This window comes from Sciurus vulgaris (assembly GCF_902686455.1).
Source record: "Sciurus vulgaris genome assembly, chromosome: 1".
Lineage (NCBI taxonomy): Eukaryota > Metazoa > Chordata > Mammalia > Rodentia > Sciuridae > Sciurus > Sciurus vulgaris.
In genome coordinates this window covers 178,349,987-178,374,540 of record NC_136461.1, presented here as the reverse complement: position 1 = coordinate 178,374,540, position 24,554 = coordinate 178,349,987, and the positions used below count along the sequence as shown (strand labels likewise).

General features: G+C 33.6%; 1 protein-coding gene across 2 annotated transcripts in view; it reads left to right on the top strand.

Moving 5' to 3' along the window:
- The window catches only part of LRP12 (LDL receptor related protein 12), a 90,222-nt gene extending 72,365 nt beyond the window's left edge, over positions 1–17,857 (top strand). For both annotated transcript variants that reach the window (XM_079105965.1, XM_079105966.1), the window contains 5 exons: positions 2,390–2,525; positions 8,722–8,924; positions 10,338–11,442; positions 12,936–13,068; positions 16,857–17,857. In XM_079105965.1, coding sequence (XP_078962091.1) covers positions 2,390–2,525; positions 8,722–8,924; positions 10,338–11,442; positions 12,936–13,068; positions 16,857–17,723 — 2,444 coding nt within the window. In that variant the 3' untranslated portion in view covers positions 17,724–17,857. The remainder of the gene's footprint in view (positions 1–2,389; positions 2,526–8,721; positions 8,925–10,337; positions 11,443–12,935; positions 13,069–16,856) is intronic.
- Positions 17,858–24,554: the final 6,697 nt, after the last annotated feature.

Here is a 24,554-nt window from a genome sequence, read left to right as displayed (position 1 = left end):
TTTCTTAAAACCTTATAGAACAAAAGCCTAATAAAATTCTTTCTAGTTTTCTCCCTATAATTAGTCTATCATTTTTTTTAAAAGATTAGCAATTTTCTGCTTTGTCATTAAATACTCCCACCTAGTTTTTGGCTACGTGTAATTGTTAAATCAGCTAATAAGTACGTGAGTACTTTTATGCTGGTATGGTATTCTAAGTTAAATGTAATTTAACTCAGAATTGTATTCTCTTTAATGTAAATTAATCTTTAATGAAATGAACAGTTGCCCATACTTTGGGAAATAATTTTTCATACTTATTTTTGCCTATTTGTTTTTGTTTTGTTTCCAGAACTGAGAATTGTACCCACAGTCTTGAACTTGCTAGGCAAGTTCTCTTCTACTGAGCTACACCCCTAGCCCTTTGCCTGTTTATTTGTATTTTTATTTCTATCTTCATGAACTTAAGAATTCATTCAATATATTAATGCAGAATGCTTTCTAAAAGATCATGAAAAAGAAGGTCTTATAAATGACTTTAGGTATTTTTATTAAATTATGATAATAACTCAGAGCAAAGTGGAAGCAGAACTGGTATTTTGTTACTAATAAGCTCTTGAAATAAAATTACATTTGAAGAAATGTATTCATTTTTTAAAACATTTATTAAAATTAAAATTAATAGTATTCATTAAAATTAAATTTTTTCTTCTAAGGGAAATTTACTCTTAGTGAAACACAACCATAAGAACAACATAGATGACAAAACCCTGGAAACTTAGCACGTGCCTGGGTAATGGGTGCTAAGCCCTTGATGTATTATCTGTATATTCTGTGCCATAAATCTGCGTGTTCTGAAAGTGATTCAAAATGGGATCTTTTTAACAACATATCCTAATTCCTGGGTAGACCCCTTCTCAGCCTGTACATTTTTTTTCTGCAGTATAATACACTTTTAAAGCCTTGATTGCATGTTTTCTTCAGAGGAAAGAAATTCTATAGAAATAAAGATTGACTTTAATCAGTAGGGCTTACTTTGCTTCAGTCATTATGGATACAGTAAAATTACATAGTATGTTTCCTAGCATACTTCAATTGAATATACTGTATTGAATATACTGTATAACCCTGTTACAAAAAACAAAATCTGTTTTGTTCAGTTTGCAATTGCGATAAGGATATTTGGCTATCTACAAATTGTATTACTTGACTGTCTATCTAACAGCAGAACTCAAAAAGCAGGAGAGTTTAGGTACTTGGTTTTGAGAAACTCTTATAGGTATGAATATGAATTAATTAACCACTTTTGTAATACAACAGTTTTCTCTTACCATTTGGAAGATAGGCAGTTATGTACATGTTCTGAGTACCGTATGATTTCTGAGTTCAATATGTAGTTTTGATTATTTTTCTGAAAATTACCCCAGAACTTCTGATAAACTGTGTATGTAACCCTGTCAGCTACTCTTCCTCATTTCTTTTTGCTGCTTTTGATCTGCTGTTACTTCAAAAATCAAATAATCTAACTTGTTGAAATTGTATTAAATAAGAAGTTGCAGGATTTGAGATTCTGCTGAAGATTTCAGCATATACATCTCTCTTGTTTTTGTTTTTATCTCAGTGATTTTTTAGTTGAGAGAGTAAATTGTCAGATGATCAGCTAAATTCTAGATAGGTAAAATGTTAACTATACAATGAGAGTTCAAGACTATGCAAGGAGAGTGATTTGGGAAAGTATTGCTATTAGTTTGAAGTTACATGCATGATTTTTTTTTTCTGTTTTACTCAGATATCTAATCACATTTTGATATTTTTAGCACTATTTCAAGAGTGTGTTTTTTCTAATAATTTAGCAATCATTCATGATCCTGTAATAAAGTATGGGGAGTATTAATGGAATAAATGAAGAACTACTTTGCAGTAATTTTGAATGCTTTGCTGTCTTTATCCATTCATCTACTAACTTACTACTAACAAAAATTACAATCCAGAATCTGATTATGTTTATTTAAATTACCCTTAAAGCAATAAAATGATCCGAAGGATCTAAACACAGTGGTTCAGTAAATTGAACTTTAGGTAATTTATAATAAAGAAAACATATTTGAAGGATGATGGATGACTGGATCATTTGATCTGCATGGCCAAATATAGCAATCCTTACTCTTGAATGATAGAATTTGAAAACTTCATGGCCTGTCCAAAACATGTACTTAATTAGGATAAGGTTCTTTGTCTAAAAAAGGGAAGAAATTAAAATGCCACACTGAATTAATAGACAATTGATAATATCACATCTTACTGCATGTGATTGCTGTCTGAAGTTTTTTTTTAAAAATAAATACTAATTTACTTAATGCTGTGTTTTAAAGTATAATAATTAGCTAAGATTGCTTTGGTTATCTTCCAGCTTGTGGAGAGACTCCAGAACAAATTCGAGCACCAAGTGGTATAATCACAAGTCCGGGCTGGCCTTCTGAGTATCCTGCCAAAATCAACTGTAGCTGGCTCATAAGGGCAAACCCAGGGGAAATCATTACCATAAGGTAATTCTAATACCTTTTTGTAGTATATAATATTTGACTACAAAGTATAAATTTGATTTCCAAGTATCATTGCCTAACATGCAGTGATATTAAAAGATTTTTCAAAAAATATAAGTTGTAGCTATCAGAATCATCTTAAGACAATGGCCCGCCCATTTATATATGCGTGTTTTCTAATGTTGGCAATGTATTTACAGTGAGTTATCTATATTCTTCTAAGCTACTTTTTAACAGAAGATACACATTTGCTAAATAGCTTATTAGGATCAAGAGTAATCTTTGGCAATGGGACAAACAAACAAAACTCTAATCCACTTGGAGTTCTGGCCCATAACCTTGGCCTCATTAGTTAAGCCTTCTACCAAAAGGAGTTAAAACCTGATTTGAGATAGGGGTGTGTGTGTGTGTGTGTGTGTATGTATGTAACTTGAAATATGCTGATAATGAATAAATACATCTTTAAAAATCTTTCTCTTTTTTTTTATAACTTATTTAAAGTACATTTAAGAATACAAAATGATGGGCATTCCTAGGTGAAATGACAATAAGTTTAAGATTCTAACAGTAAATAAATATATAAATAAGAAAGTTTCTTGGAAACAAACTTTCTTATTTATATACATTTAGTTAATCACAGAGAAAAACAGTGTGGGAATAAGATATTAAGCAGAGAATATTCAATAGACTAGCTATTGCTTGCTTAATGAAATTATAGCAAAGCTATTAGAGAAAAAATATTTACCTAAAAGGGGGAAAAATCAGTGGGCCCGAACAAAGAATTTCATTGGAGCTGAGACAAACAGGATGCCGTTCCCATTACAGGGACAGCACTCTGCTACAGCACAAAGACATCACTGACATCATTTCATGTGTTACATTCATTCAGGTGGGAATCTTTTAATTTTAAATTTAGAAGAGACGTTGCAGACTATAGACTCAAGCCCCTTCATATTATATTTTTAAAAACAAGGTTCATAAACTTGGCCTAATTTTCATCCTTTTCTATCTTTCCTTTTTGTATTCTTAAGAGAACTAGTTTCCCTTGAGAAATATAACTATCTTCCATCTCCTTTTCTTGGTGGAAACTATAAATGGGCCACATAGTTCGTTTTCCTTTTAGTCTCTTCCACTCCAGGCTACTTCTTCTGGCACGATACATCTTCTTTTGTAAAAAGTGTGATTCTCTTGCCTGAATTATCAGTAGGATGCACCATTGAGGTACTTTCTGCAACAGTACCAGTGCTGGAATCTGAACAGTGTGACTATTTTCAGTTACTTGTTTATATGACTAAATATAAATGTATTTATAAAATAATACCTTTGCCAAATATTGTGCTTTTTAACATAAAACTTGAATTTATTTTAGAAATTTTAATCTTTTCACCTAAGAACTAAACTTGCAGTTTACCCAACTGAGTTATGTAAAACTTGGAAATTTCTTGCCAACACAGAAGAACTACATGGGACTATGCCATATGGTCTTGATCATATGTTAGATCCTTGAATTTCACAAAGTAAGGTGTACCAAAACTCAAGTGGAATACTGCAATGTAGAACAAAATTGGACGTGAACCCTATATCTGAGGTATACTTTCTAAACTGGAAGGAGTTAATGATTTTGAATTTACAGAGATAAAGAGTTTTTAGAAATAAATTCATTATTATATAATACCAAAACTTTTAAAAAATGACACTCATATAATGTACATAAAGACAAATTTCTCATATGATTATTAATGTAAAATCTTAAATGATTTAAAAGACTCATGTCATAATCCAATGCAGCTCATTAAGACATGTAAATGAGTTAGTGTAAGAAATTTTTTAATTGATTTTCCTTCTTAATAAGACAAAAGTACATTATTATCTAGAATAGCTAGGTGCTTTAGAGAATTTGGATTAAACCTGAGTTTAGAATTAAAATCCTTAGTAAAATGAAATTAGAGACATGGTTTTTAAAAAAAATGCAAATAACCTGGGTGCAGTGGTGCATTCCTGCAATCCCAGTGGCTCAGGAGGCTGAGGCAGGAGGGTTGCAAGTTCAAGGCCAGTTTCAGCAACTTAGCAAAGCCCTAAGCAATTCAGCAAGATCTTGTCTCTACATAAAATATAAAAAGAGCTGAGGGTGTGACTAAGTGGTTCAATGTGCCTGGTTTCCGTCCCCTATACTAATAAATAGATAGATAAAATTTTAAAAATTTTGGATAGAAGAGGGAAACAAAATTCACAAAGTAGCAACAAACAATACTAAAACCTCTAAAACTGACTGAAGATGATGATTAAGGCATTTTTACTCTACTCCTCTTCCTTGAAACCCACACAAATTAACAAAGGCCAGCTTATCCCTGGGAGATAAAAGTTTGAATTCTAGCCTCCTTCTTGAAGCCAAAGACTAGGGTCAAGCTGTTTTGCTCAAGGAAACATTTTTTTTTTAAACTTCCATTAATTACTACCTGAACTTACATGGGGTTGAGGGCTTAGTGAGAGGACAGACCTGACAAATATGAGTACCTCTGCCACCTTCAACTCCATGGCAGGATCTCCAATACTCTGAACTACTATTAAAGACTAGATGTGGCATAGAGACCCAGGTTGGGGAGCATAGAGGGAGAGAGGGTTTAAAAAGAGAGGCAGAACCAAAAAGCTTCCCCAGAATAATCCCAAAATCTCACAATTCCACAATGTATGAGAAAAATTTAATGCTAAGGAAAATAGCCAAAAAAATCAAGATAGAATACAAATGTACTCCAGACATTACAAGATTTATGTCAGGGATTCTTTTTTAACCTTTTTTTTTTAATGTTAGAGACGCTCGGTAGTAGTATAATAAAATCAATGAATTATTCCCCAGAATAATTCACAAAACACATAGTCTAAACACACAGCCTAAAATATACGTAAAACAAAATGTGGAGAATTATAAAGTAAATTAACTAACCTACAATTACAGTAGGAGATCTTAAACACACTTGTAATGCTTACTCTTTCAACAGATAATATATACCTTTTCACAAACATGTAGAACATTTATTTTTAAAATGATTATGTATTGATTAACAAAGGGGTTCTGAATGTACTTAAAAGACTCTACATCATTCAGATTTTGTTTTCTTACCACAATGGATTTAAAATAAAGAGAAGAAAAGACCCATATGTTTGGAAATGTGTTCCTAATAAATAGCTCCTTAATTAAAGGAAAAATCCACAGTAAGACTAAATATTTTTATAATAATCTTAGTATTACATGTTAGAACCATTGGAACACATTGAAAGACTTGAGCAAAGTTTACAGATTTTCAATGAATCAATTTAAAAATTAGTAAGATGGGAAATAAATAAACTTCACATTTAACTCAGTGGTTTTTTTACATAGAAAAATCCAAATAAGCTTAAAGACCATAGAAGTGAAAAATATTTAAATCATATAAAAATCCTGGGTACAGTTTCATAGAAATAAAATTTGCCAGGATAAAATGAATAATTTCTAATAGAAGTTAAATGATCAAAACTGATTTGGAAAAGTTTAGGAAAAGCTGATTAAATAAAAAAGCACAAAGAAATTGAAAATCTCAACTCCGAAACTATATTCTATATATCAGCAGTACTTTATTAGGTAAAATGTTGTAAGGCACTAACTAAGAAAGCTGAAAACTAATTCCACATATGAATACATTAAAATATTCTAAATGAAGTATTAGCAACCTAATTCCAGTGGAATATACATGAACAGATATTCACTGTTTCATGTTCTGGACAATGTCCCTTCCTTAATGCATCTTAATTAAATATTCCCTAGTTTGAATTGGACTAGTCCTCCCCTATACAACAGTTACCAATTCTAGATAAAATACAAAACAAAAAACAAAAACTGAAATCAGTAAAAAGTAATGAAACACTGACAGGAACTGGAGAGGATTACAGTTTGGAAAGAAGAAACTGCATTGAGTGGGAGAGGCTTGTTTTCCTCCAACTCCCTGAAGATTCTCACTAGTCTATGCAGTATAGAGTGACCAGAAGAACTCAAGCAGATCACCATGGTCTTGTCATTTGAGACATCAGAAGATGGAGTTGAGACTGCTGAAATGGCTGAAAATTGAAGATAAATCCCTGGAAAGGAGAGAGACAAAATTAGGAGGCCATTATATCTGCATATAAGTTTTCCTCAAAGTCCTTGACTGATCCATGAACCTTGCTTAAAGCAAACTTGAAGGAACCCAATGGAAGCTAAGAGACAAAGCCTGAAGAGACTGCAAGGATTTTGGCATGCATGCTTGCACAGCCAAGGCAGGGTTTGAAGTATGAATCCTGTTCATTGTTGGGGGAGACAGAGTTTATAGAGTTTGAAAATTGTTGACTTAGAGGGGCTTTGTGTTAGTCACCTTAGCATCACTGTGACCAAATACCTAACAAGAGTGACTTAAAGGGACTGGGGATATAACTCAGTTTGAAGAATGCTTGCCTCAAAAGCACAGGCCCTGGGTTCAATCCCCAGCACTGAAAAAAAAAAAAAGACTTAGAGGAGAAAAAGTTTATTTTGGCTCAGTGGTTTCAGAGTCTGTCAATGGTCAGCCTATTCCATCTCTTTGAGCCCAAGGTGGGGCAGAACATCATGGCAGAAGGGTGGTGGCATTGCATTGGAGGAGAACTGTTCATTTCTTGGAAGCCAGTGAACAGAACCAGAGGAAGGGACTCCAGGTAGGATGTTCCCTTGCAGAGTATACCCCCCAGTAACCCACCTCCTCCAACTCTACCCCTCCTGCCTACAGTTACCACCCAGTTAGTCCATTCAAACTAGGATGAAATATTAGATTACAGCTCTCATAATCCAATCACTTTGCCCTCAAGCATTCCTGCATCAACAAAGGAGCTTTTGGGGGATACCTCATATCCAAACCATAACAAACTTTATAAAATACCTTGGAATTTTAATCAAAACTCTGGAAGTATCATATCTTTCAAGTAAAGACAATGTCCTAAACTAAGAATTTACCCAAGATTAAGATTGAAGTAGCCACTAACCCACTCAAACACAATGTAAAACTGTAATCAGATGGTAATTTACCTGTGATAAAACAAAAACTTGTACTGTATATTCTGTTCTACATAAATATAAGGGGAATGAAAAGAATCTCAACTCCTACTTGAGGACACACAGAAGTTAATTCAAAATAAACCCTAGCTTTAAATATAAAAGCTACAACTCTAAAATGTGAAAGAAAAACATTGTGAGTACCTCTGAGATCTTGGGGCAACAAAAATATCTTGAGAGAGGACACTAAAAGCACTGAATACAGAGGAAAAAATAATGAATTAGACTTTATCAAAACCAAAATTTTAAAATTCTGCATATCAAAAGGTATTATTAAGAAAGTGCAAAGGCAAACCACAGACTAGAAGAGTATTAGTAATATACATATCTAACAGAGGACTTGACTCCAGAATATCAAAAGAATTTTTATAAGTTAAGAAAACAACCTAAATGTTTTAAATGGGTAAAAGACTTGGACAGAAGCTTCTTAGAAGAAATAGGAAAGGCCAATAAATACATGAAAAGATATTCAATGTATTTAGTCTTAAGGAAAGTACACAATAAAACCATAATGAGGGATGCCCTCACACCAACTATTAGAAAGAATGTGACTGTGGATGAATGGACATACATCATACATCACAGTTGATGTGTCTATGATATGTTAAAAAAATCTTAAATAAGAAAAAATCTCATCGATGAAGGCATATAACAAGTCAATTCATAGGAAAAAGATACAGAAATTGCCAGTATATGTAGGGAAAAGAATTTCTTAGTAAATGGCTGACTTTCTCTGTGTGTACTTCTATTCATCAGATTACAGAGTAGCATTTCTGGTTCAAACACAGAACAATTTAGAATATCCTGAATTAGATGTTAGTTGTTTTAAATATGTATACAGAAGGGAATAAAAGGTACCAGCTATCATCTGTTCTTTAACACTGTTTTGGGATTTTGTATTATTTATGAAGAAGTACTGCTCTGGAGTCTGGGGAAAAAAATACAAATATTAGGAACATAGAAGCAGTATTATTTGCTGTTGATGTGGTCATCTATCTGGAAAACCCAGGAGAATCAGTGAATATATAGAAGTTTATGATAAAGTTTTCAGTTACTTTGTATTCTTATGAAAGTTCACTGACTTTTTTTTTTTTTTTTTTTTTTAAGTTTTCAGGATTTTGATATTCAGGGGTCCAGAAGATGCAGTTTGGACTGGTTGACAATAGAAACATACAAAAATATTGAAAGTTACAGAGCTTGTGGTTCCACAATTCCACCTCCATATATTTCTTCACAGGACCACGTCTGGATCAGGTTCCATTCAGATGACAGTATCTCTAGAAAAGGTTTCAGACTGGCATATTTTTCAGGTGTGTTTTTAAAAATAAGAAAGATATCAAACTAAATTCTGAGTATTAATTGCACAGTCACTTTCAGGGCTAATCTTCTGAACAGTGTCCATTTAATTATGAGTAGGCCCTCATGGCAGCCAAGGTTGAAGATGCGAAACTAAAATATCTTAGAACTGGGTCTCCAAAAAGTGTTTTGTATCTTAATAATGAAATTGTTAATTTTATATACTAAATTTCTTTTTAAAGATCTTAAATACACTTATTTTTAAAATACCTTTTCTCCCTTAAGTACTTACCCATATTATAAAAGTTACTTCAGAATATTTTATATCTGTGTGAATTACCAGGTCTTTTACACTTTAAAGAAAATACATGACTGGTTTCACCTTTGTAGTTGTCTGTGAAGAAAAGTCTTTTGCTTTTTTTAGACTGGATCCAAAAAGAGTAACCAGAACATACAAATGTGAAAAATTCTTAGCATTAGAGTTATGTGTATTTCTTGTTGCAAATTATTTTACATCTTTGAAATTATACATATGTGCTTTTTATATTTTTTTCTTAAAAATTTAGTCTTTGTAATATTTATTTAACTCTTCTGATGCACATTTTCTGTCACCTACGTGCCAGTAAATATGTTGTGAATTGGACAAATGCATATTGGCCCAAAATTCTCACTTTTGGGACTTAGAAATCTGATGTTGTTAAATACTTAGGATTGTATACTAAGAAAACTAAAATATTATAGGCACTTCGATTTTTTTGCTCCATTTTTATTTTGATAAATAAATTTGTATCTTTAGCTTAAATCCACAGAATTTTGCATTGTTTACAAAATTGAAATTATTGTATTATACTTACATTGAATATTATAAACAGTTTCAGACTGATCTTACAATAATCTTAGCAAAACTTTGAGTCTACATAATGAATCTGCAAAATATGTTTTGATATACCTGGTAAAATATTTGTGTGTAAAGACAAGAACTAGAGAAGAATATGAAAAAAATATTTGAAAAGGTGACTGTTTTAGATTAATTTTTCATTTAAAATTTCTGTCAGTTTTATTGTTTATACAATGTCACTTAAAATTCTTAGGCAGTATATCCTATTGGGTCATGTATCTTACATTATTTTACTAAGTTCTACAGTACAATAGCTCTCTACAAAAACAGAATTGATCCCTTCTTTCTTTAGATCAAGATACAAAAAGCTTTATGGAAAAAATGGTAGGCAGTTAGTAAACTGAACTATTGAATAATTAATGCCTGTACTAATTTGTCATTAGCTTAACTGTTTTTTACAAGATTTTTTAAAAAATCCTTATGACTTAGGCTTAATCAAAATTGAGTATAAAAAATACTTATTATATACCTTTTGACAAGTATGTGTTTTCTTTTTTCCTGTTCATTTCCCCCACCCATGTCCTCCTAGGAAAATCTGAGGAGCCAAACTGTGCTTGTGATCAGTTTCGTTGTGGTAATGGAAAGTGTATACCAGAAGCCTGGAAATGTAATAACATGGATGAATGTGGAGATGGTTCTGATGAAGAGATCTGTACCAAAGAAGCTAATCCCCCAACAGCTGCTTCCTTTCAGCCCTGTGCTTACAACCAGTTCCAGTGTCTGTCCCGTTTTACCAAAGTTTATACTTGCCTCCCTGAGTCTTTAAAATGTGATGGGAACATTGACTGCCTTGACCTGGGAGATGAGATCGACTGTGAGGTGCCAACCTGTGGGCAGTGGTTAAAATATTTTTATGGCACTTTTAATTCTCCCAATTATCCAGACTTTTATCCTCCTGGAAGCAATTGCACCTGGTTAATAGACACTGGTGATCATCGTAAAGTCATTTTACGCTTTACTGACTTTAAACTTGATGGTACTGGTTATGGTGATTATGTCAAAATATATGATGGATTAGAGGAGAATCCACACAAACTTTTACGTGTGTTAACTGCTTTTGATTCTCATGCACCTCTGACAGTTGTTTCTTCTTCTGGACAGATAAGGGTACATTTTTGTGCTGATAAAGTAAATGCTGCCAGGGGATTTAATGCTACTTATCAAGTAGATGGCTTCTGTTTGCCATGGGAAATACCCTGTGGAGGTAACTGGGGGTGTTACACTGAGCAGCAGCGATGTGATGGGTATTGGCATTGCCCAAATGGAAGGGATGAAATCAATTGTACCATGTGCCAGAAGGAAGAATTTCCATGTTCCCGAAATGGTGTCTGTTATCCTCGTTCTGATCGCTGCAACTACCAAAACCATTGCCCAAATGGTTCAGATGAAAAAAACTGCTTTTTTTGCCAACCAGGAAATTTTCATTGTAAAAACAATCGCTGTGTGTTTGAAAGCTGGGTATGTGATTCTCAAGATGACTGTGGTGATGGCAGCGATGAGGAGAACTGCCCTGTAATTGTGCCTACCAGAGTCATAACTGCAGCCGTCATAGGGAGCCTTATCTGTGGCCTGTTACTCGTCATCGCGTTGGGATGTACTTGTAAACTGTATTCTCTGAGAATGTTTGAACGAAGGTCAGTATCAAGACAGAACTGTAGTGATTATGGTCTCTGCAATAAAAACATGGGCCCAAATATAGGCCACAAATCCTTGAATGGGATTAGCAATACATTTTTGTTTTATGTTAGTTTAGGAATATATAAATATTATGACTTATAAAGTCAGTGTGAAAAATCCAAGACTAAAAGGCACAAATTACTAAATACTTAGGTTATGAGGTAAGGAAAGCCAATCTATATTTATCAGCTCCTGTTTTCAGGTGAAAACAAATTTTTCAAATTACAACTCTCAGGTATAATTTTTAACCTGTATTTTTATGTATTAATTTAGTAATTCCACATATTTGATAACCTACTCTGTTCAAACACTTTACAGTGAAAAGAAAATGAGTAAGGCATAATCTCAAGCAGTTTATAGTTAGGAAGAAATTGGTATACGGAATAAGACAACAAAAACATAAGTGCTGTAAGAGCTGTGGAACGGTGGTGTAAAAGTCAAAAACAGTCTGCTAGGGAGGTGTGGAAATCTTTACACATTACACATTTAGGTGCCATTCGAAATGTGTAAGTAGAATGTAGATGGAGAAAGGTGCTGTGGCTTTACAAAAGCCTGGGGAAGTATGTAGAGAAGCAGAATGCCCAACACTGCTTGGAGAATGAGCTTAAAATTGTCTGGAGCATAAGATACATATGCAGGAGGTAAGAATGGGACACAAGGATATTCATACTTCAGAGTTGTCAGTTCAGTAAGGAATGGTTAAGCATTAAAGGGTGACCCTCCAGGGAGGTAGTTTGCATTGTGATACAGGATAAATTGGACCTCAGAGAAGCTAATGGCAGAGAGGTCCTCTATGAAGTTATTATGTAGACAGTGACCTTCGGTCCCTGGAGAGTTACAAATAATAGATTTAACAAAATGCATACCAGACAGCTAAGATAACAGATGACACACTGATGCACAGTGTCATGATAGCCATTACTGCAACTTCTCTTTGGGCAATTGTAAATGACCAGAAAACTCCTTACCACATTGTAGCAGAAGAGCACAGAGAGGAGTCACGTTTTCAGTTCAAGATCCAGCTATTCCAAAAAGTGTGTTGACTCATCACTTACCTGTAAAGACATGTGTTGGACTTGATGAATGAAGTGTCCCCCAAGACCTTTCAAATGTGTTACCTAATGTCTAGACCTCCCTGCTTGCTTTGGGTTTTAAAAAAATCTAGTATTTTTATTTCCCCTTTTACATTTTCTAGGCTTTCCAATCCATTAAAACATGGGGATCCCAGCTTCTGCTAGTGTGAAACCCTCTGTGGACACACTGCCCACTTCATCTTTGTATTCACAGTGTAGGGATTATCCATACTTTCAGTAAAGGTTAGTTGAATGACTGAGCTTTACAAATAATCAGATATGCTCAGACTCAGATTGTTTTAATTACTGACAATAGAAGTTTTCTGCTTTGACCTGCCTTTTTTATAAACCCTTATTATGCCTGTCTTCTCTCAAAGATCATTCGAAACCCAGTTGTCAAGAGTGGAAGCAGAATTGTTAAGAAGAGAAGCTCCTCCCTCTTATGGACAGTTGATTGCTCAGGGGCTAATTCCACCAGTGGAAGATTTTCCTGTTTGTTCACCTAATCAGGTATATTGTACTTTCTAGTTTCTATTTCAGTGCCTCTTGAAATAAAATTCATATCTGTGTATATGGTAAACCCAGGACCCTCAACTATTAAGATTTTTGTAATCAAGTCAAGGATTAAATATATGGAGGATTAAATTTTAACATTTTTCATTATATTTTTAAAAATACTACAAAATTCAGAAGTATAAATTTTACTCTTGATTTGGTTGTGTGGTTTTTAGGCATTTTACCATTTAGGATAATTTAGTACACTAAAATTGAACATTTTTAGAGATTTAAGAATCAGTATTAAAATTAAATACTAGTAATATTACATGCTAGATTAACCAACTATAAGTAACAGTAATTGAAGTGATTTTACCATTTCTACCTCATTTGAGGGAAAACTTCTTCAAGCTGGATTTTATAGTGTTTAAGAATTTAGCTCGTTTCTTTTTTATACTAACTCATTCTTTACTAATCTTTCTGAATTTTTAAAATTTCTCATCAGGTTTTTAAGTTTTTCTTTTCCAAGGCTTAAAGATGTACCTGAGTTCATTTTAAGCATGAGTTTATATATATTTAAACTGCAAATTTATCCAGCAACATTTATACAAATTGTCCTCAGTATTAGAATTAAGAAAAAATATTCAATATTATTGGAGATGATTTAACTCTGTTCAAATGAAAAGGCATCCCACTTTTTATGCATGAGATTTCTGATTATTCCATCACTGTGAGTCCTCTAGGAAATTCTTGGTGAGAATTTGTGCTTTTCAAACATTTCTCCAAAGATAACTTTGTAATTCAGTTTCCACTGTTTGAAATTCTGTAGGCAAAATAGAAAAAAACCCAAATTGTGGTTTCTTTATATTGTTAATTCTGCCATGGGGAAGGTTTCTTTAGGGTAAGAATTCAGCCAGTTCACCATCAATCACGCTGCCTGTAAACCCTGTGAAGTTAGAGGGAGCACAGCCAACACAAGGCTGCCCTCATTTCTTTTTTTTTTTTTTTTTTTTTATATATTTTTTTTTTTTATTGTAAACAAATGGGATACATGTTGTTTCTCTGTTTGCCCTCATTTCTGATACCAATTGCAAGTTCAGGGGTTTCCCCAAACCACCTCCATGTTTTCTAATTCATTTAAAGGGGCTCAACTCACCAGAAGGTGTTTACTCATGATTGCAAGTTATTACTTGGAAAAGGATTAAAATCAGCCAAGGAAAAAGATGCATAAGTCAAAGTTCAGAAGGGCACAAAACATGGACCTCCTGCTTGTCTTTTCAGTTATGAGACAGAAGAGTGTTGTTCTGTTGACATGGATGTATGACTGTGTTGACACAGTTGTGTAACAATATGCAGGGAGTAGTATTACTAGCCTGGAAGGCTGACCTATGTCTCACTGTCCAGAGGTTTTATTTGGGTCTATTGCATAGTTATGGTTAGCTGTGTATGTGGCTGATCTCAGTCTCTAGCCCCTTCGAACTAAAAGTCCCCATCCTTTATCACATCGTTGGTATGATTCAGAGCCACCACCCTAAGTCACAGTGTCACTCTCTGACTGGGCCAGTGCCTTCAGGAGAAGAACACTTCTACCAGGCATGGTATTCCAAGGATTTAGAGATCATAGAAACCAAGGACAAATGACCTTGGGTAAAATTACATTTCTTAATTACACACTATCCCATTCTCTATGCTCCAATTTACCCTTTCAAGAGAATTCTGCTTTGGCACTTTAAATAAAATATGATAAAGTTGATTTTATTCATTTAATGAGATTAAACTGAAGTTTGAAATTTTTGTTATAGAGTTATCACATTTCCATAGCAACTTAAAAAAAAAAAACCAAAGGAAAGAAATATGGAGTGAATTTAACAGTATCATGTTTTTTACATATACCAAAAGGAATTTCACCTGTATATATATGCAGAAATTACATCCAAAAATAAATGAATAAAGAAATCAGTGGAGGAGAGGAAAGGGAGTAGGCAAAGGGAGGAGGGAAGGAAAAGGGGGAAATGGGTATTAACATCCAATTCTTTGCATGTTTTATTTTGTCAGAATGAGCCCAAATACTATATATAATTATGATGCTCTCTAATAAAAAAGATAACCTTGCAATTTACTATCTCATTTAAAATGAAATACTTCCTAAGGGATGTTTGCTGCTTCTAAGCTAAAAAAGCATAGAAAATTACAAAGTCCATGAGATCCCCTTATAGAATCTATTGTTAGATTGGCAGGATTTTAATTAAACAGACTTTTAACTAAAGGAAGAGCTTCACCTAATATTGTTGAAGTCAGTAAAGTATGCTGATGGCATTGTTGATCTTGATAGTGACAGCTGAGAGCTGACTAGACTGGAAGAGCCTTTTGTTTGTTGATGAGTATCTTAACTTTTTGTGTAGCTTGAAGGCTAGATATTGAGGATGCTAAATCTATGGAGAAGTTCATTATGGATGTGAATCACTATTTTTTGTTTAAATTAAAATTTAATATAACCTCTTAATTGGTGAAAAAAAGTCTGACCCATTTCTACTATATGTTCATGTATATTGACATTTAAATTTCTTAATGACAGTCTGTGCTTTACTAAAGCTAGACCACGATGTGTTCCTATGACAGTAACTTCTTAACTTTCCATGAATTATGTTCTCAGCACTATGGAATGGCCTATGTAGAATTCACAAATAAATGCAATGCCTGTCAGAAAGACAGATGGAGAACATAAGCTATCCTATCTCCCTTTGCTTTCCTTCTTTTCTCTGTGAGAGGAAAGACAAGAGGCTGAGTTTTGACAGGAAAGCAGATTCTCATTTGAAGGAGGTGTATTAACTCACCATTGTTTCCTGGAAATACTGTTTTAAATGCTACATGCCAGCTTGATAAAGCTGTTTGTTCTAAGTTTGAATACTCATTTTATACCACTAGATGGAGCTTAAAGACTATTTAAATGCTGTACATTTAAAAACTAATCTAGCTCATTTATCTAGAAAAAAAGAATAGATTTTTCTTTCAGTTAATCAGTGTATCTACTTTCCACATGTACCAATTAAAAATTGATACTTTTTCCAAATATAATATGATTTAAACTTAATACTAAACTGTAGAAAATAAAACTTGAGAATCCAAATATCTAGATATCTTTGTGGAATGCTATAAACAAGTTAATTTCTTTAGCTTTTCTTATTGTTTTTGTTGTTTTCTGTGCTGTATTGTAAATATATTAATTCCTTTATTTGTGACAAAATAATTAAATCCTTAATATTCATTCATTCAACAAATTGTTGAGCACCAACTCTGTGAATATAATTCTCACATGTTTGGCAAAGTTTCAGCCATGTAAATCAAGTCTGACTTGTTCTTTATTTAAAAAAAACAAAAAGCACACAGGGCCTGATTTTCATACTAGGTCACTTAGTGAAATATGGTAGATATTTATTTATCTTCCTAGTTGTAGAAGTATTGATTTTCTTTTAGGAACACTTTTTATGTTTTTATACTTTTAGGAATTGGTTACTATCTGAGGTTTTGAAACAAAATAATTCATTGACATTAAATATCACTGTAAATAAAATTGAATATGTAAAATGAAATATCAAGGAAGTTTTTTATACAATAAACAGTAATTCAAGTTATTGATTAGATTTTACAGTGAAGTGAATGAATAGGAATGAGAGAATTTAATTATCCTTCTCAGACCCTAATAACAATAAATAGTAGTATCTTAGTCACAATACTTTCTGAAGAGCATTTTCTATCTTGATACTTTATTGTTAGCTGTCTTAAAATCTCTCTTATTTTTGTAGGCTTCTGTTTTGGAAAACCTGAGGCTCGCTGTACGATCTCAACTTGGATTTACTTCAATCAGGCTTCCTATGGCAGGCAGATCCAGCAACATTTGGAATCGTATTTTTAATTTTGCAAGATCACGTCATTCAGGGTCTTTGGCTTTGGTTTCAGCGGATGGAGATGAGGTTGTCCCTAGTCAGAGTAACAGTAGAGAACCTGAAAGAAACCATACTCACAGAAGTTTGTTTTCCGTGGAGTCTGATGACACAGACACAGAAAATGAGAGAAGAGATACAGCAGGAGCATCTGGTGGGGTTGCAGCGCCTTTGCCCCAGAAAGTTCCTCCCACAACAGCAGTAGAAGCAACAGTGGGAGCAGGTGGAAGTTCTTCAAATCAGAACACCCGAGCTGGTCATACAGATAATGGAAGGGATGTGACAAGTGTGGAACCCCCAAGTGTAAGTCCAGCACGTCACCAGCTTACAAGTGCATTAAGTCGTATGACTCAGGGGTTACGCTGGGTACGTTTTACATTAGGGCGATCAAGTTCCGTAAATCAGAACCAAAGTCCTTTGAGACAGCTTGATAATGGGGTAAATGGAAGAGAAGAAGATGATGATGTGGAAATGCTAATTCCAATTTCTGATGGAACTTCAGACATTGATGTCAATGACTGCTCCAGACCTCTTCTTGATCTTTCCTCAGATCAAGGACAAGGGCTTAGACAACCATACAGTGCAACAAATCCTGGAGTGAGGCCAAGTAATCGAGATGGCCCCTGTGAGCGCTGTGGTATTGTCCACACTGCCCAGATACCAGACACTTGCTTAGAAGCAACACTAAAGAATGAAACGAGCGATGATGAGGCTTTGTTACTGTGTTAGGTACAGATCACATAAGGGAGATTGTATACAAGTTGGAGCAATACCCATTCATTGTTTTGTAACTTTAAACTAGTTTTAGTTTAAAAAGAAAAAAAAAAAAAAGATGCAGGGTGATTTCTTATTATTATATGTTAGCCTGCATGGTTAAATTAAACAACTTATAACTCTATGAACTTAGAGTTTACTAATTTAGCAGCTAAATTTGCATTATGTATTCATATTGTTCAGTAATGTTCTTCCATTTGTTTCTAATTGTTTTATTCTGGTACTGTAGTTCATAGTAGAAATATGGCTGCTTAAACTCATTTGACTGTCATTTTATCTATCCTGCGTTAAAAGGTTTGGTTGTACAAAATATAACTTCTTTTAATTGAACCTTTTATGCTGTTGCCAACACATCCTGTAACTTAATATACTAGATGTTAAGGTTGTTAATGTACAAAAAGAAAACAAACCCTTACACTCACTATTTTGTTTGTATAACATTTGTCTATTATTGGAGTTCATCATAATATAAATTTGTTAAAGGGAAAAAAGTTTTCTCAAAAATTTTCTCTTACGTTTAACATACAGTGATGTGAAATTTGGTAGAATTAGGTAAATTAATCACAAAACAAAACTCTTTTATAGATTTTCTAATGTTGACTTTAATACTCTAATATGGTACAAACCAAATATAAAATTCCAAGTCATTTCTGTTTTCATATCTATTTAGGAACAGAATTAAGCGGATGAAGATATTCTACTATGCATTAAATCTTGAACTTTATAAAATATGTACAAAAATTGTACATGATAAGTTCCAACTGGTAATGTCTTTCCCTAATATAGGGTTATGCTCGTGTTGGACCCTAGGGATTTGCACTAAAATCGTTTCAAGGTCTCAGATGAGTTCAGTGCACAAGCACTATCACTTTAAATACTATTATTTGCTACCACAGTGACAATATATTTCCATAGCTTTTGGGGGTTGAGGGAACATTTTTATTACAACTTGATATTGCTTTGCCGGTTTCATATTTATTTGTTGTATTTAAAAACTGCATTATTGTAAGAGTGATTTTTTTCAATATATTTTATTCACTGGGGGGTCATGCTGTAATCTTGAAGAAAAGCAAATTAAGAAATCATTCAGATTGCCCCCCTCTTTAAAGTAGAGTGAATTGCAAAACTCCATTTATTTTTTTTATTGTCAGTTCCTGTTTATTTATTCTTTAGCTGTCTGTTTTAGTAGCTTAATGATTGAGTATGAAAAATGTATTTGTGTGTGATTATTGCTATTTATTAAATTTTAAATACTTTGCTGAATGTCATTTTAAAGCATGTTTGAGGTCTTGTGTATTTGTCGTGTTATGCTGTCAGGAAGAACTGACTAAAATGTTTTAATATGTATCAGAAATTAAAATGTTTTTTTTATTGCCTTGAGGTACTTTTTAAATCAAATTTGCTGTTTATTTTTGTTGAATTTTGTTGCATATACAGACTCAGGTCATAAAATATGCAATACATCTAGAAAAAAATGAAAGGAAGTATATTCTGCTTCACTGCTTTGTAGTAAAGTAGTACCTTACACCCATACTGAAGGGTAAAATTCCCTAAGGACCTGAATATCATTGCCTTTAAGAAAACTGCCTCCTAATTTTTTACTTGTATAATAACACAATCCATTCTCTCTTCATATCATTTTTACAATGTATTTCAGATTCCTATAGAATATATTCTAATGGCCAAATTTGGTTAGCAAAGTAATCTGCTTTTAGATTCTACCAACTGTCATCTGTTAGAGTTTTGATTTTATTTTCTGGCATATGTTTTATTTTTTTTAATTGACTAATACATCTTCCTGGTCCAGAGAATAACTACTGCTAGCACCTATCTTTTAGTTCCCTTTCACAGAGACACATAGCAATACCAGAGTCTTATATATTCCTCCAGAAAAATGTAGTATACCTACAGTGTATAAATGTATTCATATGCATATGAATGCCATATATCAATGCAAATTTGCCATATATCAATGTACATTTTTCTGCAACTTTTCTCAAGAGATTTTTAATTTAGTTTTTATTGTTGCTTGCAGTGCTAGGGATTGAACCTAGGGCCCCATATATGCTGGGCAAGTCCTCTACCACTGAGCCACATCCACATCTCTTATTTTTAAATCAGTGATCTCTCCTGAATTTAGGGCACTATTTTGTTTTGTTTTTTCCAGGTGACTAATTTTTCCAAAACTACTTATTAAATAATAAATCTTTTCTTTACTAATTTAAAGTGGAAATTTAGTAAATTTCCACATTATTTGTTAATGTTCATAGTTCTGTTCTCTCCAGTTGATCTGCTTGTTTCTTTTTGTACCAGTAATACATTGTTTTAATAACCATCATTTTAAAATGTTTCATATATTCCTACTTTTACATATAGACTTTAGAATCAATTTCCTGAATTCCAAAAAAAACCCCATTATTTTGGAGGGGAGGGACTAGTTTTAATTTTACAAGTTAACCTAGAGACTTTGACAACATTTATCATGTTAAAACTTTTTATCTAAATCATGGTGCCCTTCTTATATAAATGGCACCTATTTATTTAATGCTTTTTTTGTTATTTCTTTCAGATGTATTTTACTTTACAGAGATCCTATGTGTTTTTAAGAATATTCTTACAGATTTCATCATTTTATTACCATTATTAATGTAATCCTTTCCATTTATAATTTAGCCTAGTTTTGGTATACATAAAGGCTAAATAAAGTCTTTTTATGTTAATTTTCTACTTAGCCATCAGACATCATTTTTTTAATCTGAAATAGTATTTCAGTTAATGTATTTGAGTTTTTTCAGCTACACAGTCGTGTCATCTGCAAACATTGATAAGTAACCTTTGTTCCAGTTTGCATACTTTGTGTCTAGTTTGAATTGTCTCATACTTCTAATGTTAAATAACAGTGGCTATAAATGAAACAGGTTGGCATACATACATTCAGTCATATTAAGGACTATCCATTGATCCCAGTTTTAAACAGGTTTTAAGAATGCTTGTTGAATTTTATCACGTCTTTTCATCATCTGGGATACTCCTCACTCTCCTCCTCCAAACCTAATATGATGAATTTTGTTAATGTATTTTGTAATATTAAACCATCCTCATCCTTGCATTCCTGAGATAAAGTCTACTTGGCCATGTGTATTTTTTAATTTGTGGCTAGCTTATGTTTCCTATTTTATTTATTTGTATTCGTCAGTGAAATTACGTTTCCTATTTTATTTGCGGTATTGTTGTGAGATAAGTCTATAGATGTGTATATGTGTGTGCACATGTTGTCTTTGAGAAAATTTGTATTAATGTCATGCTAGTGCATAAAATTTTCCTGCTTTGCTGTTCTTCAAAACATTTTAAATAACTTTGGCATTTTTGGGACCTTAAAATTTCAGTGAAATTATCTGGTTTTGGTAGATAGTTGGTAAGTAGCTCTTCAACAAAACTTTTTTTTCCTGTGGTAATTGGTCTGTGTAGTTTTTGTATCTTATGCATCAGGAACCACCCCTTCCATATTTTCATATTTATTTGCTATTGTTGAGCAAAGTTATCCCTTTGTGTATATGGCTCTTTTCTCTTCATGTATTTTGATTTCTCCCTCATTTCTTAAGATAACTAAATTAGCCAGGTGTGGTGACACATGCCCATAGTTCCAGCTACTCAGGAGACAGGTGAGTTGGCTTGAGCCCCGCCTGGGCAACATAACAAGGCCCTGGTCTCAAAATAAAGAAACAGCTAACAAGGGACCTATTTGTGTATATGTGTGTGCAAGGTGTTTTGTTTCCCTTCAAGGGCCATTCCTTGTATATCACTATTGTGTAATTTTTTTTTTTTTTTTTGCTTTTTAATTAGTTGATTTCCACTTCAATAAATTTCCTACTTTTTCGTTTCTGTTACTTATTTTGTTGCATTTTTTCCTAACTTCTTCAATTAGCAGTTCATTTATTTTTACTTAGAAATTTAAAGCATGGACTTAATTCTGAGTACTGTGTAAACTAAACCATTTAGATGCATTAAAAATGTCATTACTGTTATTTTCTAGGTGTTTTTAAATTTCAGGCTTTGTTGTTGTTTCTTAGTGTTGGGTGTTAAACCCAAGGCCTTGTGTATGCTAAGCAAGCCCTCTACCACAGGACTTTATCCCCAGCCCTTAATGTGTCAATTTTTACTTATTCTTTAACCCAAAAGTTTTGTTTTTGTTTTTGTCTTTAATTTGCCCTCATTCATTTTCCCCCCCAAATAATGGAATTATGTTGATGTAAGTGATAGTTTTGTTTTCTGATTCTTTTATTAATTTCCTTTTTTATGGCATCAAAAACAATATGAATACAAAATATACTTTCAGGAGTTTATTGTCTTGAATTTTTAAAAATATTCCAAATTCCAAGATCACTTTTTGTAAGTGCATTCTCTTTTTACAGGATATACGTGTTAGTAGATACTACCCAAATTTGTTGTTCAGGTGTTCTGTACAGTACTTGGTCTTCCAGTGTGTCAGTCGGAGTGCTGGTGTTAGTAGGGAAGAGGAGAGAAGCAAAAGAGCTGTTCCAGAAGTGTGCTGTAGGCCAGCGGCTCGGCTCATGCCTTATCTCTACAAGCTCTTGAAGTTTTAGTTGCTACTGCTTACTCTCCTCATCCACTGTAGCTGGAAATAAATAGGTAAGACAGGTTGAAACGGATAAAGGAAGAGTGGGTGCCTTCAATCCCTGAGGTATTTTTTGAGTACCTTCTGCAGACCCAGTATGTTTACAGCTGTTCAGCTCTCTGCTGCCCTCTGTCAATATGCTCCATCATTCTCCTCACTCCTTTTCCTCTGAATTCAAAGTAAGAAGATGACAGCAACTTCATGGGGCCTCAAGTAGGGGCCTGTTTAAAAACTGGTAGATGCACGCAGTGGGGGGAATGCCTGAGCTCTTGTTCAGGAATAGCATATAGATTACAAATTGAATATGGACAGTATATCAGTTGAAAGTTGGCTATGATTGTTTTTTCCTAAGGAACTCAAAATTCAAGGTGGTAGTAGAAAGAAGACAAAGTAAAATTTACAGATTTTGGGGGCTGGAGAAAATCTTTTTAAAGGAGGAAGTAACAATAACTAAATATTGAGGAACTTTCTAGGCTTTCTGTAAATCTGTTATATACCCATGTTACATATACACACATGTAAATATAAGGGATATATGCACACATGATTTATCATCGTGTTGCAGGATTCTTTTTTTCCGTAAAATTTTTTTTCACATATTTTGAAACATACCTGCCCCTAAATGTGAGTATGTGTTTCACGCTCACATCTCAAAGGCCATTTCTCAGAGCCTTTTACCACTACCTGCTTTTACCTTATGGGAAAGAATTTTTAAAGCAAATAATACTTACCCATTGTTGAGCACCTTTTGTCAACACAGTCCTTAAATATGTCTGGAATCTTCACAACCCTATGAAATAAACTTGCTTCTATTTATCCAAGAACAGAACTAAGATTTAATGTCAGTCATATCTGACTCAACAGCTCTCTTGTGAGTAAGATGGACTATTTATCAATCAGGAGAAATACCCATTGAAATTTGAGCTGATGGACCTGAATTATCACATACACTAGCTGAGCCTCAGGTTCATCTCTGAAGTACGATAGCTACTGACAGATGAGACTGGAATTTTCAGGAAGCAGGTTTATTTTTAGCTGTAATGGTCCAGAAAGGCTAACACCTAAAAATCTCTGGACCTAAAATTCTTTTAGGTTTATGCTCAGTGGGATGGTTACTCTTTGTCCCAGATTCTTAGGATAAACAGGTTTTACATGTTTCCTCTGCAAACCTGGCATTTACAAGAAAAAAGAAGCTATAAACCACAATGCTCTCTGCAGAAATTTTTACTGATACCTGTTGACACCCTTTGTAAAAATCTTTTCTGACAAGAAGAAAAGCTTAATTATGGCAAGGGTCTTTTGGATGAGGGTACCTGGTCTGCTTCACTACTTCATAAGATTACTGCGAGAAGTAAATTAAAAGAGCATTGGTGAAGGCCTTAGCACATGTCCTGGTCATCTATTGTTGCATAACAAACTACCCCCAACTTTTATGTGTAAAGCAACCTCAGCCACTAACAAAACAGTAATACAGGCAGAGCTTGCTGACATCGGTTCATCCTGTTCTGCCTCAACTTGTAGGAGGATATGCTTCTTGAAGGGCTGACCTGCTTGGCTGGCTGCTGGCTGGGATCTGCAATGGGAGCCTGGGGTCCCTCATGTGGGTCTCTTCTCCCGACTTCTTGTGTTTCCTTACAGCGTGGAAGCTGTGATCCAAGAATGTTCATTACACCTCTGCAGAGGCTGTAAGGCTTCTTATAACTGACTGAGTCTCAGAAGTCCTAGAATATTACTTCGGCCACATTCACTTTGTCAGATCACTAAGGCCAACCCAGATTCAGTAGGGAAAGAGATTCCACTCTTAATAATAGAAACAATTTGCAAAAAACTTGTGACATTTTCCATCACAGCACAATACCTGATTCCTAAGAAACACTGAGTTGCCATAGTTATTATTTTAAGCACAAAAATTTAGTGTCTCCATAAGAAGTTCATTTGTTAAGAGAATAGCAAATCAGTTTCTCAGTCATATGCCAACTGTATTAATTGTGCCTTACATTTGTTTATTACAAATACCAGGGTAAAACAATTTGCCTTGGCATATTTAGTCAGAAATCATAGCATTTAAATGTATTTCAGCAGGTAAGTATTAAGTTATTTTTCAACTACGTTTAAAATAACTTCAGCATATATCATCATAACCTATAAAA